Below are 14930 nucleotides of genomic sequence, written 5' to 3' on the forward strand. Positions count from 1 at the left end.
TGCAACCAGCACACAGATGAATACACTTCCTTTATCGAGGGCGACAAACCAAAACGAAACCCCAAAACCCCAAACATGTAAAAACCCAGGGTGCTAGAAATACAAACTCAATTCATTCAAATTCAAGCTCGTCCAGACCCTGGTCACAAACCCTAGTGAGGTGCATGTGAGCACCAGGTCAGGGAGAGGGAGAAGGAGTGAGGCCAAGAGAAAGGGTGGGAAGGGGGCCCCTATAGGCCCCCTAGGGATCACCCTCACACTGGTATCTTCACCTTCCCAGTGACAGTGAAGACCTACCAGGCCCTAATCTTTTGACCCCCACCCCATCCCTGGCCAGGGCTTTGAACACCAGTCCCAAATGGTTCTGCCCTCCCTTGCTCTGTCCTCATTTGCTCAGGCTTCCAGCCTCACTCTTCTCCTCCTCCACACTCTTCTCTGTGATTAGTAGCAGGTTAGGGTACTGTGTGAGCCGCAGTGAGGCTGGGGGCCCAGGGGAGGCAGGGTGGAGACGGGGTGAAGAGAGGAGAAGAGCTGTCCAAGGATCCCTCTCTTCATGGGATCCCAAACTGTACAACCAGCTCCTCTTTTGCGTCCACTCGGATCTGAGAAAGTGCACTGTAGGCATAAGCAGCTATCCTGGAGACCTGAGAGGGACCAGGGACGAGAGCAACAGAGAGACACAGTGAGAAAAGAGATCCGGAAAGCCGGGGAGGGGGATCAGGTAGCAAGAGAGGAGGCGGTGGTGGGGGACAGGAAGCCAAAGAAAAAGGTAATGATGGGAAAGACAGAAAAGTACAAAGCAGAGAAAGAGAATAAAGGTAGAGAGGGGAAGATACAAAGTAAGGAGAGAGTGAGTGGGGCATTTGAGCTACCAGGCTCCCTAACTCCACTTCCCTACCGCCTCTGAGACAGAGAGGGTGAGCCCTCTGCCACAGCCCAGCTATAAGGGAAGGGTAGGCGGGGGCGGGCTCAGGGGTGGCTCACCTGCTGCAAATCGGAGAAGGGGATGGGCTCGCTGGCCAGCACTTGGTGGGGCTGGCTGGTGAGAGATGGCAGCGGTGGCAGCTTCTTCCAGTGGGTCAGGCTGCTGCTCAGCACAGCCAAGCGGGTGCTGGCCAAGAGGGAGGATGGTGGGGAGCGGTCAGGCCAGTCTGCTCTGCCCAGCCCAGCCCAGCCCAGGCAAGCTTCAGTCCCTTGGGCCAGAGGAGCAGGGTGACAGGCACCTCTGCTCACCACAAACTCACTCCAGGCCCACCTCCCTTGGCCTCCGCACCCTTGAGGGCCACAGGGCAAACAGGGCTGACACGAACATCTGCTGAGGTAGCGGAGAGATCTGTCGTCCATCTCCTGGGCTTCACCCAAACCAGAAGCCTGGCCTGGGGCCCAGGCTCCAAAGCTGGATAAGGGGCAGGGAGGAGCCCAAAGAGCCTGAAGGGGGGACCCAAGCTGGCCAGGTCTCACCTGTACTGCCTTGCCCGATCCATGTACTCATGCTGCTCCATGCCCTGGGAGTCCGCAGCAGACACGTCAATGATGTTGCTTTGGGGAGAGGAGGCAGAGGGAACATGACAGGTGCTTCAAGAGGGACACATGGGATTCACTGCCAAGTGCCAACTCCAGGACTATCTGACACCACTGGCCCTGCCCGCCCAGTGGAGCAGGACTGGGCCCAGAAGCACCTCTTGCCACTGACCTTGTCCCATCCCCCATGTCCTGGGCCCTGTCCCTCTGTCCATCCTTTAACATGGATGGAGAAGCTCTGCCCAGGCTTGGTCCTGGGGTGCTCACCTGGCTGTTTTAGCAAGGATGGAGGAGAGCAGGGCCTGCTCATCTGTGCGGGTGGGAGGCAGGCTGTGGTAGTTGGGCTCAGCTCCATTGAGGGCTTTGGTAGGGGGGCTGCTAGGGTCCAGCAGCAGCTTCCGTTCCTCTCGGTCCTAGGTGAGGTAATAGGGGAGAAGTCAGCCCTGGACCCTTTAGTCCAACCTGCCATTCCTGGGCTCTTCTCTAAGCCCAGCTCTGACACTGAAGCACCAAAAAAATACCCTAAGCGCCCAAGTGTATGGCATGTCAGCTAAGACTCAGTCCTGCCTGCCCTCGGGAGCTCAGCTGAGTTGGTGGTCTAGAATGAATCAAAGTGGAACCAAGCAGTCCTAGAGGCTGTGAAAAGATGGACACAGGCACAAAGCATATATTCAGTAACAGGTCTACAGCTTCAGAAAACAGTCCAGCACCTGACAGACAAAGGATACTGGAAGCTGGAAGCTAGAGGAATGAGGTCTAGAAACTGCTGCAGGTCAGGAGCCTAAGAATGGCACTCCTGATACCCAGGCCAGGCCCTCCCCAGCTAGCTGGCTGCTCCCACGACAGACGCCCTGGGAATCCAGACAGTTCTATTCCTCGTATAATGTCAGGGCAGGAGTCCCAGTCTCTGGGTCACACAGTCCCAAGTGTGCCCCCTTCTTGAGGGCAGGTCCCTTCTACTCACAGGTATTCACTCTCTTCTGATGTCCTCTTTGTATATGACTCCCAAGACTATACTTGGTGCCCCTGGTGAAGCCTGGCCTGACACTGGAGCTGTTCCCTCCCTTGCCAACCCACCACACCTCTGTTAGTGTGGTTTTGCTGATTTTCCGTAGTCCGTGTTACTGCTAGCCTATGCTGATAAAACAAACCCCCAGAATTAACCTGGGGCCAAACCAGGTCTCCCTGGTCCTTCACAATTCTGTGTATATTTCCCCTCGTTCTTTCAGTCCCTCGTTCTCATCTACCACAATGTCTCTGGGTACGACCCTGCCTTGAGCCCATTAGCAGCAAATCCCTGCTGGCTTTGTGTCAGCTTCAAATTGGATAAGCAGACTTGCTGGTTATCTATCCAAGCCATAAAGGGCAAGGGTGCCCAGGACAAAGCCAAGGACAAGGGGCCTATCCTGCCTAATGCTGACTCACCGACCCTTAGTGCCAGACCACCAGTGCTCCACTCCAGGCCGCTCTCAGTTCCTACCACAGCCCTTCCCGTGGAGGGCTCCCGACTCCACAACCCTCCTTACACAGGGCCACTTCCTCCCGCCCCACCCTAGGCAGGCCCAGCCTTTTCACAACACTCTTCCTCAAGCCCAGGGTGCCCAAGTGTCCCCAGTTCCCCACAGCAGGAGACAAAAGCTGTAGAACTCTGCCCTATCCCCTTAAAAACACGGCCCCTCCCCCTTAAAAACACAGGTTAAGTATTCAAGAGCTAGAAAGACAAAAGGTTTGCCACAGACCGAGCTATCTCACAGAAAAGCTAGCTCCATCACGAACCCTGAGTTTGCTTCCTGGGTGTCATCCTTCCCCCAGCCCTACTCGAGACAGATCTGCCTGCAAGACGGAGCATTAGCCCCCCATCGGGTTGCTCAAGAACAAAGTTGTTTTCTGGAGACCTAGACTCCCAGAGGAGGCTGGGCTACTCCCATCAGAGTGGACAAATAACGTCATCCCACCCTCAGCAGGCAACTGCAGCAGGGAGGAGGTTTTCCATACCAAGGGCTGTCCCTGAGTCAGTGTCAACCCAGGAGTCAGGGCTTCACTGTCTGCCCTAGACACATAGATATGGCTTGCCCATGACTAGCCACCTGGTCTATGGGCACAGGTTTGAAAGAGACAGCTTGGTCCAATGGATAAAGCACATGGCTTGGTATCAAGACACCGTGACTATGGCACTATTCGGCTCTCTGTCCTTGGCTAAATCACTTAGTCTCTCTAAACCTTTTCCTTGCCTTTATTTTTTTTTTTTATTTTTTTATGATAGTCACACACAGAGAGAGAGAGAGGCAGAGACACAGGCAGAGGGAGAAGCAGGCTCCATGCACCGGGAGCCCGACGTGGGATTCGATCCTGGGTCTCCAGGATCGCGCCCTAGGCCAAAGGCAGGCGCCAAACCGCTGCGCCACCCAGGGATCCCTTTCCTTGCCTTTAAATACAGGACCTGTACCTATACGACAAACGTTTGGCAAAAATCAAATGAAATAACTATAGAAGGCCTTTGAAAAATGTGTAATAGGTTTCTTTTTATTATAATGAAAGCGCAGAGATGAAAGTGGGAGAGGGACTCTGAGACAGTGAATGGTATGGTATAGACCTTTGCCACACGAAGCCTCAAATCACCCAGCACTGATCAAGCACCTCTCTGGGGGCTTAGAAACAGAAGTGAGAGCCTGTCAAGAAGAAAAAGAAATTCAGGAAAGCAGCAAGCCTAGTTCTCCCAACTAGAAGCCAATATCCTTTATTAGAAGACACTAATTCTTCTTGACTCTTTCCTTGCAAGAGTCTGTATTATCCTGTCGGGGATGATTTCCCACTACCCTTGTTTTCCCAGTAGACGGGAATACTGTCTCCTCTAAGAGACTGAGGTGAACTGAGGAGTAGTAGGCATTAAGTATGCCTAACATAAGGCATAGGAAATAAGATGTGTTCATTGAGTGTTTGGAAAATTAATGAGGCCCAGGAGCTACCCATGCCTCTCAAACAAATGACATTTCCTAGCCTTAAGTCCTTAATCCAAAATAGGTTCATGTGAGTCACTGAGGAAAGACCTACTTCGCAAATACTAGTAATATAGTCCATTTCTGTGACCATCTTCCCCACCAGATTCTGAGCTACTTGCAGAAATCTATCGTCTCTGCGTCTAGAATGTGTTGAAATGCAGAATCCAGGCTTAGAGGCAATCAAAAAGGTGATGGCAAAGAGCTTGAGACTTCATTCTTGGGAAGGTCTCCCCACTCCTAAAAAGAGATAGGCAGGCAGGGCAGGGTTTAAGGTGTGAGAAGTGAGAATGCACCAAGTGGAAGAGGGAGAATGAAAAACTGCACAAGTTTTCCAGCTTAATCTCTTGTGCAAAGGCATCAGATCTACAAATTCCCAGGACAACCACCCGTGTAGCTGAAGGAACCCTCAGGCCCCAGGCAAAAACTGCACGAGGCAGGCAAAACTGTGCTCCCCATCCCATCTCTCTAATTTAATCCAGCCAGAGCAGAAACCCACTTTGTAACTTCCCAACTTCCCACATATCTCGATGTCATTGTCTCTATTAAATTCTTCACTGGTCAATTCAAATGCCACCTACTTCCAGAGGCCTTCTCTGACCCCAAATCAGCAGTGACCTTCCTTCTCCAACCCCAGGGGCTGAGAGCAGACACGGATTCCTGATTCACGCAGGACAAACTAATTCTGAGCCTCAGCTTACCCATCCCTAGAATGGATTCACAAAGCCCGCTCCTACAAGCACAGAAAAAGCACAGAAAACTGGTGAGACCATGTTTCCCAGAGACCTAGGCTGAGGATCCTGAAGGCTATAAAGCTTTAAGGGTAAGATAAGATGAAAGGGGTGGGAGCGAGCGGGACAAGCACCTGCCTGCACACCCCAATGCGGAGACTGTAGAGAGAAAGCTGGGGCTTTAACAAGGGTAGGAGCCCGGCCGGGCGTCCCCTCTGTAATCTGTCCCCTCCCGGCCGCCGTACTATATGAGCCCCGCAGTCCTGCTCCCGCTCTTCTGCAGGTTTTCTTCTGAGCCCGACGCCCCAGTCTCTCAACCCTCATTCCCGAGCCTCGCCCGCCGCGGCCGCACCTGGTCCGAGTCCTCGTTCTCGCTGCTGTAGCAGCACCCCATGGCCGGGGTCGGGCCGGGCGCTCAGGCCGAGCCGAGGAGGGACGGCGTCCGTCGGGAGCCCTTCCGGTCACATGACCCGTGGCTACAGCCAGCAGGCAGCCACCCTCCTCCTCGCCTATCCCTTCCCAGAGCCGCACCGCTGCCGCCGCCACCCCGGTTTCCGGCCCCGCCTCCACCGCGTGATCACCGCCAACCAATGGGAAGGCTCGCTTCGCTAGACAAGACTCGAGGCACATGATGCGAGAAAGGGAGGGGCGGATCACATGACTTCAGCCTCTGCCCAGTTTCAGAGATCGAGGCTTCGTCCACCGGCTCTAGGGGCTCTTCTCTGCGGCCGGCCCTCGTGCTATGTGGTTGCGTGGCTGCCAAGCTACCTCTCTGGGCCAGTGAGTGAACTTTTACCAAAAGCTATTATGATTTGGTCTCCTAAATGCCATGCGAGGGGCGATTGGAATTTGACGCCCTACGCTTCTAGAGCACACAAGTCTCTGTGTACGTTGGATCCAGATGCCTAGCGTCCAGTTGGGGGACACATAGAGTGTGGCGCCCAATGGAGTTCTCACCCTGGACTAAGGATCGACGACTTAGTGGAAGAAGAGCCCTTACTCCTACACAAACCAAGGCAGAGCAGAGCTCAAACCTGGAAGAGATAGAGGCCACCTCACGGTCTTTGCCCTTAGGCACGTCTCTTCAATCTTGCTTGTTTTTTTTTTTTTTGTTTTGTTTTTGTTTTTATTTATTTATGATAGAGAGAGAGAGGCAGAGACATAGGCAGAGGGAGAAGCAGGCTCCATGCACCGGGAGCCCGATGTGGGATTCAATCCCGGGTCTCCAGGATCGCGCCCTGGGCCAAAGGCAGGCGCCAAACCGCTGCGCCACCCAGGGATCCCTTGCTTGGTTTTCTTAAGCAACCATAGTAATCTAACACACAATGCTCTTTTCTTAGAACCATCCTATATCTTCCCTTGGACGCTGAACACAGGTCCACGTCTGTCATTCAAGATCTTGCAGAGCCTCTTACCTGCCTCCCATTCCAGCATCTGAGTCACGGGGGCGAGTGGTGGTGCAGGAATCAGAGTAATGCCTCGCCAGCCAGCCGTAAGAAAATATTTGCAGTTTCCTGACAGACCTTCTGGACTTTCCACACGTGGCCTTGCACAGTCTCCCTACCAGGTGTCTCTTCTGTCTTCAAGCCTCACTACAAACAGTAACCTCCTGATTGCCATCTCCAATCCCATTATTTGGGCATCCTCAGCTCCCTGTGCTTAATCCCTATCCCATACTGATTTCTTCATTTATTAAATCAAGTAATTATCTGTGATGAGCCACACAATGTTCTGTCTAGATATACAGAGGTTCACAAAAAAGCCTAAAGTGTATCAATGGAGTACTGGATTATGTTTTATTCTCCTTTTCTGGATCAGTCTCTTCCTCCAAACTTGGGAGTTCCTGGAGGAAAGGGACAAGATCTGACCCCTCTCTGCTACCCACACCCTGGCATTTGCTTAGACAAAATGTCAATTGAATTTTGAATTGAGTAAATTACAGCCTCCCATCACCTTGGGTCACACCATGTCCCCTGTCCTGGGAGGGGACATACAAGGAGTTAGAGGAGAGGTCACTGAGCCCAGTAGCTCTTAATACCCCTCAGATCAAGACCCTGAAATTCTGTAAATTCTTACAGGGCTTGAGAAGGGTGAGAGTCAGACCCACCTTGTTCCTGCAGCCTGTAACTTGAACTGCAGGTCTCAGGTGACAGCAGCAGCTTCTGCATCAATAATTGAGAGCAGGTCCAGCCTGCCTCAGGGTTCTCTGGCCCCAAGGACTCCCCCTCCTGTCCTATGCTCTGATCTTCCCCCAGCCGGAGCCTCCAGCCCAGGTAAGCAGGGCTCTTGAGCGTGGGTTCCCAAGCATACCAGTTCAAACTCACTATCACTCACCTACTCACATCCACTTTTACACTCTTGCTTTCAATTTTAGTCCCCACCATCACCAGAGGCCTCACAAGGGGCAGATGTGGAGGAAAGGGAGGATCATCCAGGGCATGCAAGAGGAAAGAGCACTTATCCCCCATCGGGGCCCTGGAAGAAGAGGCTCGAGCTTGGGGGGACAGTGGGTGCTGTGTGTGTACACGCTTGTAAAAGGAATTCTGAAAGAGAACAGAAAAGGCAAATGCAGGGGAGGATGCATGAAAGGACTGGAGAGGAGACTCAGGGACTCCTCCCAACCTCAGGAAAGAACAGATGGAGGGGTGGGAAGGAATCGCATCCTAACACCCTATGGAATGTTTTGATTGCCTTTTACTGAGGCAGCACACAAGGCCCGGAGGGGTTTCTGACTACAAAGTTGTGCTCTTTTGCTCCACATTAATGGGTCAGAGGAGACAAGGCAGAGGGGAGGCTGGGTGGGGGATATCTCAGGGGACTATGGAAAGTGGTCCAGAAGAGGTGACTAAAGAGATGAGGGGAAACAGATGGAAGAAGCACGGTGAAGATAGGACCAAGGGCCAGAAGTGGGAAGAGGTGGTTTGGGGATGGATGCAGAACACAGACTAGCATGAAGTCCTTGAAAGTAAGTACATGGTTTTGACTTTGAACCAATTCAGATTCAAATCCCCATTTTGCTGTGTGACTATGGGCAAAAGACAGCCTTTCTGAGCTATGGTTTGTAAAACACAGGGATAATTAATACAAACGACAAATGGTGGATGTGGGTTTCCCTCCCTGCCTCTTCTCCCCTCAGAGCCCTGGTGGGGACCATGTCCCCCGCCATCGCACTGGCCTTCCTGCCACTGGTGGTGACATTGCTGGTGCGGTACCGGCACTACTTCCGACTGCTGGTGCGCATGGTCTTGCTGCGGAGCCTCCGAGACTGCCTGTCAGGGCTACGGGCTGAGGAGCGGGCCTTCAGCTATGTGCTCACCCACGCCCTGCCTGGGGACCCCAGTCATATCCTTACCACCCTGGACCACTGGAGCAGCCACTGCGAGTACCTGGGCCACATGGGGCCTGTCAAAGGTCAGTGTTTCTTACCCTTCTCCAGGCAGCACCCCTAAGATGGTAAGGAAGGTCTGGGACCTACCACTGCCTACTGGGTGCATTGGGCAGGTTCCTGATCCTCTGAGTCTCTCTTTTCTCCTCCACAAATGAGGGGGCTGGGCAAAGCTATTCATTCATCTAACAGTTATTGCCACCACTTTTGTACTAGGCCTGTACTAAGTGCTGGGTTGGAAAAGGAGGCAGAGGCCACACAGATGAATCAACCACAAATGTTGGCCTCAAAGGGGACAGTACAAAGGGGACAACCATCTCAGCATATAACTTGTAACTTTGTAATTAATTATCTGTGCTAAGTATTTCTCCCCCAATCATGGAGGCTCCTACATCCTATTCAGAGTAGTGCCTGGCTTTGTCGGAGTCCCAGCTCCTGGCACAAGTGATTTTACTTTATTTCAATTTTTATTCTATTATTTTATTTTTAGATTTTATTTGAGAGTGTGCACAGGTAAGGGAGAGGGGCAGAAGGAGAGAGGGAAGCCGACTCCTTGCTAAGCAGGGAGTCCAACTTGGGGCTCGATCCTAGGACCCCAAGATCATGACCTGAGCTAAAGGCAGACACTAAACCGACTGAGCTGCCTGGGCACCCAGCACAAGTGCTTTTAGAGTCTGAAGAAATTTTTCCAATTCCAAGGTTAGAAAGATATTCAATGAACAAAACAAGAGGAAATGAAACTGGATGTTCTAGCAAAAGTCTCCCAGAAGCCTGTGGCTCTTTCTGTTTGAGCCCTCCTGGAGGAAGCAGACCCTAGAATTGCTTTCAGCTTGGCCAAGTAGATAAGGACAGGGGAGAGGAAGGGCAGAGCCAGCCACATACACTGGTGCAGCATGAAAAAATGAGCCAGCGCTGCCTTGGTTGACTTTGGGCACACTGATTGGGAGGGCTGTGGTAGAGGCTACAGATGGAAGAATGGAAAAGTTGGATAGGATCAGGTCCAGGAAGGTCCTGAATGTCAGGCTAAGGATTTCAAGTTAAATCTCAAAGGCCTTGAGAATCACAGGAACTAAGGAGCAACAGGGTCAGATTTGTTGGAAAGATGCCTAATGGCTGGTATGAAGTGAGACTGAAAGAGGGGAAGGGAGATCCAGTGGGGCAGCTAGAGCTGTAGTCCGAGAGGAGACCCCAGCTGGTTGGGGCTGCAGTGAGGCAAGTGGGCATTCGAGATCCTTTTCTATCAAGGACCCCAAATCCATCTCCCATGTCTGCTGTAACAGCCATCTTCCCCTCAGGTCAGATCCTGATGCGGCTGGTGGAGGAGAAGACCCCTGCATGTGTGCTGGAGCTGGGCACCCACTTCGGGTATTCCACACTGCTTCTTGCCCGTGCTCTGCCCCCTGGGGGCCGCCTTCTCACTGTGGAACGGGACCCACGCATGGCAGCAGTGGCTGAAAAACTCATCTGCCTGGCTGGCTTTGACGAGCGCACGGTCAGCACCCACCTCCTTTCCACCCCCAGCCTTGCCCTAGCCAAGCTTCCCCAGTAAAGGAATCCCACACAGGGGAAAGCAGCAGCTCCATTCCACATAGGGGACTGGGACCTTGGGTGATGTGTGAACTCCTGTCCCCCTGTTCCAAGTCATTTGTCATATTTGCTGCTGGATGACAAAGGAGCAGTTAAGAGGAAGGTCTCTGGAGCCTAGCAAACCTGAGTCTGAACCCTTAGTCTAGTCTACCTCTTGTGACCTTTATGACCTTATTTCCTGAATCTCAGCTTCATCACTGCCAGAATGGAAATCACAATACTGATCCTGACCTCTTGGGTCTGTTCTGAAAACAGGAAATCTGAGAACACTCATGGGGACTTAGGCCAGGACCTGGCATAAAGTAAGCCAGATCCTGGGGGAGGTGGTCTGGTCTGGGAGACAGTCCCTCCCACCCTCACCTCCAGCTCCTCCCACCCCTACAGGTGGAGCTAATTGTGAGTAGCTCAGAGGAGGTGATCCCACGTCTACGAACCCAGTACCAGCTGAGTCGGGCAGACTTGGTGCTCCTGGCACACCGGCCCCGATGTTACCTGCGAGACCTGCAGCTGCTGGAGGCCCATGCCCTGCTGCCAGCTGGTGCTACTGTGTTGGCTGACCACGTGCTCTTCCCTGGTGCACCTCGCTTCCTGCAGTATGCCAAGAACTGTGGCCGCTACCGCTGCCGCCTCCACCACACTGGCCTCCCAGACTTCCCTGCCATCAAGGATGGCATAGCCCAGCTCACCTATGCAGGGCCTGGCTGAGGTCCAGGCCCAGGGGTACTTACTGCTGCCCCTCCACCCCCATCCAAGCAAGGATCTCAGGACATCTCCTCCCCTCTCTGCTTGTGGCCTGACACATGCTGGGCTCAGGGATGGGGAGGCTGTGCTCCCACCTTTGCCCTACTCCAGTTCCACACTGACAAGGCGTCAAGTTAGGTCAGACTGCTTGGTCTCACTGGCCCCTACCTATCCTTCCAGAGAGACCTATGGATTAACAGGCAAGAGTCCTGAGCTCCCAACCCAACTCTATCACTGATTTTCTGGATGACTCCAAGGGAATCCCTGGGCTGCTCTGAGATTTAATCTGCTCTCCTAATACCAAGGAAGCTGTCTGGAAGAGCTCCAGGGGCCTCCCATTTCTGAGACTCAGATAGCCTGCCCCCCCCAGCCCATGCAGTTCCAGGTGGGATCAGAGGAAACAGAGAAACTCTGAAGGAATGTATGGATACAAGCTGGGCCAGAGGAAACGGACATGGAGCCTGGGCCCATGGCTAGGGCCACCCTGGCCTTGCTTAGCCCTGGACCACATGGTCAGGTAGGCTTGCCTGAAGTCCCTTGTGTGCCCTCTTCCTAAAGCTCAAGAGAAGATGCTGGATTCCTCTGCACCCCACCAACAAATAGGGAATAGACACGGGAGGAAAAAAAATCAGTCCTGTGTCTTTATTAAAGAGAGTTAGAAAGAGATTATACCTGGCAACCAAAGGGTGAGGTACTAGGCAGAAAGGTGGGTTGGGCTCAGGCCCTGGGGAATCACGGGCAAACTGATGGCCTGGGAGGAGCCAAGAAGACCACTTCCTGGCAGCAGCTGAAGAGATACCCAAGGGTGAGCTTTCAGGCACTGGGGCAATCAGCTGGTTCTGCAGAGGATGCAGGGTAAGTTGGGCTGGCCTGGAATTTACCTGAGGCCACCCTGCCTTATCTACCTAGATCATCCACTGGTCCTGATCCTGTTCGTTGCCTTCCATGTCCACCTAGAGAGAAGACTGGGTGTGGGTGGGGAGGGGCCTCAGCCACCCAGCCAGCCCCAGTCCCAGATCTTGCCCGTCTGGCACCAGAGTCTCTGTACCTCTTGGCCACCAATTAGTTAGGTCAGGAGCAGGGGCCCTCCCCCACACCTCTACCTACCTCATTGACCTCTCCATCATCTGGTGACTCATTGTAGTCATTCATCTCATCCATGTCCTGCATATCCTCATCATCCTCTGAGTCCTCTTCACTATCCTCGTCATCATCTTCATCCTCTTCTTCTTCATCATCATAGTGCTGGTGAGGCAGGGGAAAGACTATAGGCCCTATAAGAGTGCCTGGACCAGCTCAAGGTCCACTTGGAGCCAGTCTCTGGGGCCAGTGCATGACCCTCCATTCCCCAACCTTGCTCTGCTCCTTTGAGTCTAGCAGGCTGATGCATGTTCTATAGGACCTTAGTGCTGGGTCCAATGGCCACCACTCTACACCCTCTTTATAGCCTCCATCCAGAGCTGAACACCACAACCGCTCTGAGGTCAGAGGCAAGACCTTCAGAAGTAGAACAGAGCTTTAGTCCACCTGGGCTCCACACAAGCCCTACCTGCTGGAACCACTCACCTCTGAGGCCGGCTTGCCAATAGGTACCAGGTTGTTGTCTTTCTCTGCAATACTCTGGAGCTGTAGCCAAATCAGGTGGAGAGCAGAGTCAGAGCCTGAGCAGGACAGGTCAGGGACATGAGACTGGCCTACTCTGCCCCTAAGAAGTCCCCTCAAGGGTGAAGCTTCCTTCCAGTTGCCAGAAAGAGCCAATCTCTTTGTCTCTTATCATCTGCCACTTACTTATAAACTTGATCCAACTACGTCAACTCTCTTAGGAGGCCACAGTTTCCTCCTAAGATGATGGTGAGGGTAAAGTGAGAGACTATCAGTCTAGAATAAGGCACCTACTAGGACCTCAATAAAGTCAAAATTATTATTTCTTATGTTTCAGAGGAAAGAGCCTTGGCCTCCAATCTGGCTCAGAAGTCTCATGGGCCCACAGTAAGTCAGGGTAATACAAAGATGTGAATCTAGGCCTCCTGCCTCCCAGCTTGTTCCCAGTTCAGGGCAAAAAGCTCCTCCCAGAGGCTCCACCACTGTGCTAGGTCCTTACTCACCCAGGCCTGATGCTGTTGTTCTTGCTGCTGCAGCTCTGTCTCCTCCACACAGGGTCGATCCAGATTAAACCACAATGTCTCAGTCACACGGGGGAAGAGTGAGGGAAACAAGGTGGACATGGCTCCTAGACTGAGGTAAAGGGCCAGGTGAATCCAGCTGTCACATGTGTTTGGTTTGGAGTTTTATTTGGTTATAGTTTGATTTGGGGATGGGGTGGAGTAGAAGGTAGCAGGGAAATAGCTCTTCTCTGTGGGAATCAAACAGACCTGGGTTTGAGTCCTGGCTCCACCACTTACTAGCTGTTTGACCTTGGCCAAGTCACTTAACCTCTATGAGCCTCAGTTTCCTCATCTGTAAAATGGGGGGAATAATAACAATTATACCACCCTCATACTTATTCTGATAATTAATTTACTTTATGGAGAAGTAAAGTAGTTCAAGGGGAGGCGGGGAGGGGAATGGAAGCCAAATGTAGAGCTATGAATCCAGAATGCAGACTGGCATTACAAAATCAGAGGCAGCACGGCTCCACTGATCCTATCGTTACCTTCTCCAAACACTAAGACCTACTTTTTGCCCCTCTATGATGATCCATACTTACCCAGTGTCAGAAATTTAGGACACTAACCACCTCTCTCATGAACCAGCTAAACTGGGGTGGGGTGCAGCACGGTTCAGAAAGACATTCTAAAGGCATGAGTAAATGAGTAAGTAAGTAAATGGAAAGCTGAATGAACTAACGTGAATGGACAATGTAAATTCGGCACGGATTAAAAGCAGCTGAGGGGGACCGGAAAGGTCCCAGAGAATTTGAATTAAAACCTTTCAGCTCACAGGAAAATGGAGGCCCTGCGACAGGCAACGACTGGCTCTAGGTCACAAGTGAGCTGGGGCATCATATTCCGCGGGGAAGAAATCGAGGCCAGGCACTAGAGGAGATGAGCAGGAGAAATGGACCGACGTCTACTTCTGCTTTTGCCCTAAACTCATTTAGCCGATCCTGGGCCCGCCGCTGCCCTTCCGTGAACCTCAGCTTCCCGGGCCGCGTCACCAGCACAGCACAAGCCATCCTCACTCCCGGCCCGTCGTAGGAGAGGCCGGAGCCCGAGGCTCCGTAAGCCCACCCCTCGCCGCAAAGCCCCCGCCCACTCTTTGCTCATTATGATAATGACCGCGGGGTGGACCAACACGAAGACTGCAGGGGCGGGATTCCAACAGGCACTTACCCTTATAGGGCTGCTAATCGCGAAAGGAGCGGGGCCCGAATGGAGCCAATTAACTGGGAGGAATGGTGGGTGACAGAAACGGACACCAATGAGGGACGGATCTCGGGCGGCTGGGTGGGGCTTAGCCTCGAGGAAGCGGCCAGTGAACTGGAGCTCTTTAATGTGGCAAGGAGTCTGAACGTGGAGCTCCTGAGAAGCCGGGTCAGGACCACGGGGTTCCTCCGGGAGAGGGAGACGAGAAGGGGCAAGGAGACAGAGGCCGCAGCCTGGCTTCCGTACTTACCGCGCCAGGAGGCGGCAGCCGGCGGCGACCCGGAAGCACTTCTCTCTGCCCGAGCGGAAGAGCCCACCCGAGCCCGGGAACCACCAACGCATGCGCCTTTGCTCTCCTTTTGTTTCCCGCTCCCGCCCACCCCACCGGATGTGACGTTACACACCTCCGTCACGTAGTTGAGGTTGGAAATTTGCCTCCTCCGTTGGCCCCTCCTTGAGCCTCCGCCCTTCGGCTTCCCCAGCCTGCCCGCCCCCATCGAACCCCGCCCATTCGTCCCTAGCCAGGGTCTGCTTGCCAAGCCCTGCTGGAAAATAGCTGGCAGCAGCTACCTGCTTTAGCCCTGGAACTCCTTGTCCTGCCGCG

The 14930-nt window shown here is 53.1% G+C and overlaps 3 protein-coding genes across 14 annotated transcripts; 1 reads left to right on the top strand and 2 right to left on the bottom strand.

Moving 5' to 3' along the window:
• Positions 1-11: 11 nt before the first annotated feature.
• LAMTOR1 (late endosomal/lysosomal adaptor, MAPK and MTOR activator 1) lies at positions 12-5765 on the bottom strand. Its single transcript, XM_055320560.1, has 5 exons — positions 5601-5765; positions 1789-1934; positions 1462-1539; positions 985-1111; positions 12-644 (listed from the first exon to the last, which is right to left on the bottom strand). Exons 1-5 carry the CDS (start codon positions 5640-5642, stop codon positions 552-554), a joined length of 486 nt encoding a protein of 161 aa, XP_055176535.1. The 5' UTR covers positions 5643-5765; the 3' UTR covers positions 12-551.
• A 114-nt stretch (positions 5766-5879) lies between these two features.
• Positions 5880-11479, top strand: TOMT (transmembrane O-methyltransferase). Of its 5 annotated transcripts, none has more exons than XM_055320550.1 (4): positions 5880-7521; positions 8385-8659; positions 9929-10125; positions 10605-11479. In XM_055320550.1, the coding sequence occupies exons 2-4, from the start codon at positions 8401-8403 to the stop codon at positions 10923-10925; spliced, it is 777 nt and encodes a 258-aa protein (XP_055176525.1). In that variant the 5' UTR covers positions 5880-7521; positions 8385-8400; the 3' UTR covers positions 10926-11479. The 5 variants fall into 5 exon arrangements, with proteins under 5 accessions (XP_055176525.1, XP_055176523.1, XP_055176526.1 ...); XM_055320548.1 differs by having other exon boundaries at positions 5880-6815; positions 7327-8659; XM_055320551.1 differs by having other exon boundaries at positions 5880-6815.
• Positions 11480-11580: 101 nt separating this feature from the next.
• On the bottom strand, positions 11581-14689 carry ANAPC15 (anaphase promoting complex subunit 15). 8 transcript variants are annotated; one of them, XM_055320565.1, is made up of 6 exons: positions 14577-14677; positions 13334-13418; positions 13067-13196; positions 12528-12587; positions 12069-12206; positions 11581-11914 (listed from the first exon to the last, which is right to left on the bottom strand). In XM_055320565.1, exons 3-6 carry the CDS (start codon positions 13184-13186, stop codon positions 11867-11869), a joined length of 366 nt encoding a protein of 121 aa, XP_055176540.1. In that variant the 5' UTR covers positions 13187-13196; positions 13334-13418; positions 14577-14677; the 3' UTR covers positions 11581-11866. The 8 variants fall into 8 exon arrangements, with proteins under 8 accessions (XP_055176540.1, XP_055176543.1, XP_055176541.1 ...); XM_055320568.1 differs by lacking the exon at positions 14577-14677 and adding an exon at positions 13902-14211 and having other exon boundaries at positions 13067-13191; XM_055320566.1 differs by lacking the exon at positions 14577-14677 and adding an exon at positions 13902-14211.
• Positions 14690-14930: the final 241 nt, after the last annotated feature.

The sequence above is a fragment of the Nyctereutes procyonoides genome, unplaced genomic scaffold, assembly GCF_905146905.1.
Source record: "Nyctereutes procyonoides isolate TBG_1078 unplaced genomic scaffold, NYPRO_anot_genome, whole genome shotgun sequence".
In the NCBI taxonomy this organism is placed as follows: domain Eukaryota; kingdom Metazoa; phylum Chordata; class Mammalia; order Carnivora; family Canidae; genus Nyctereutes; species Nyctereutes procyonoides.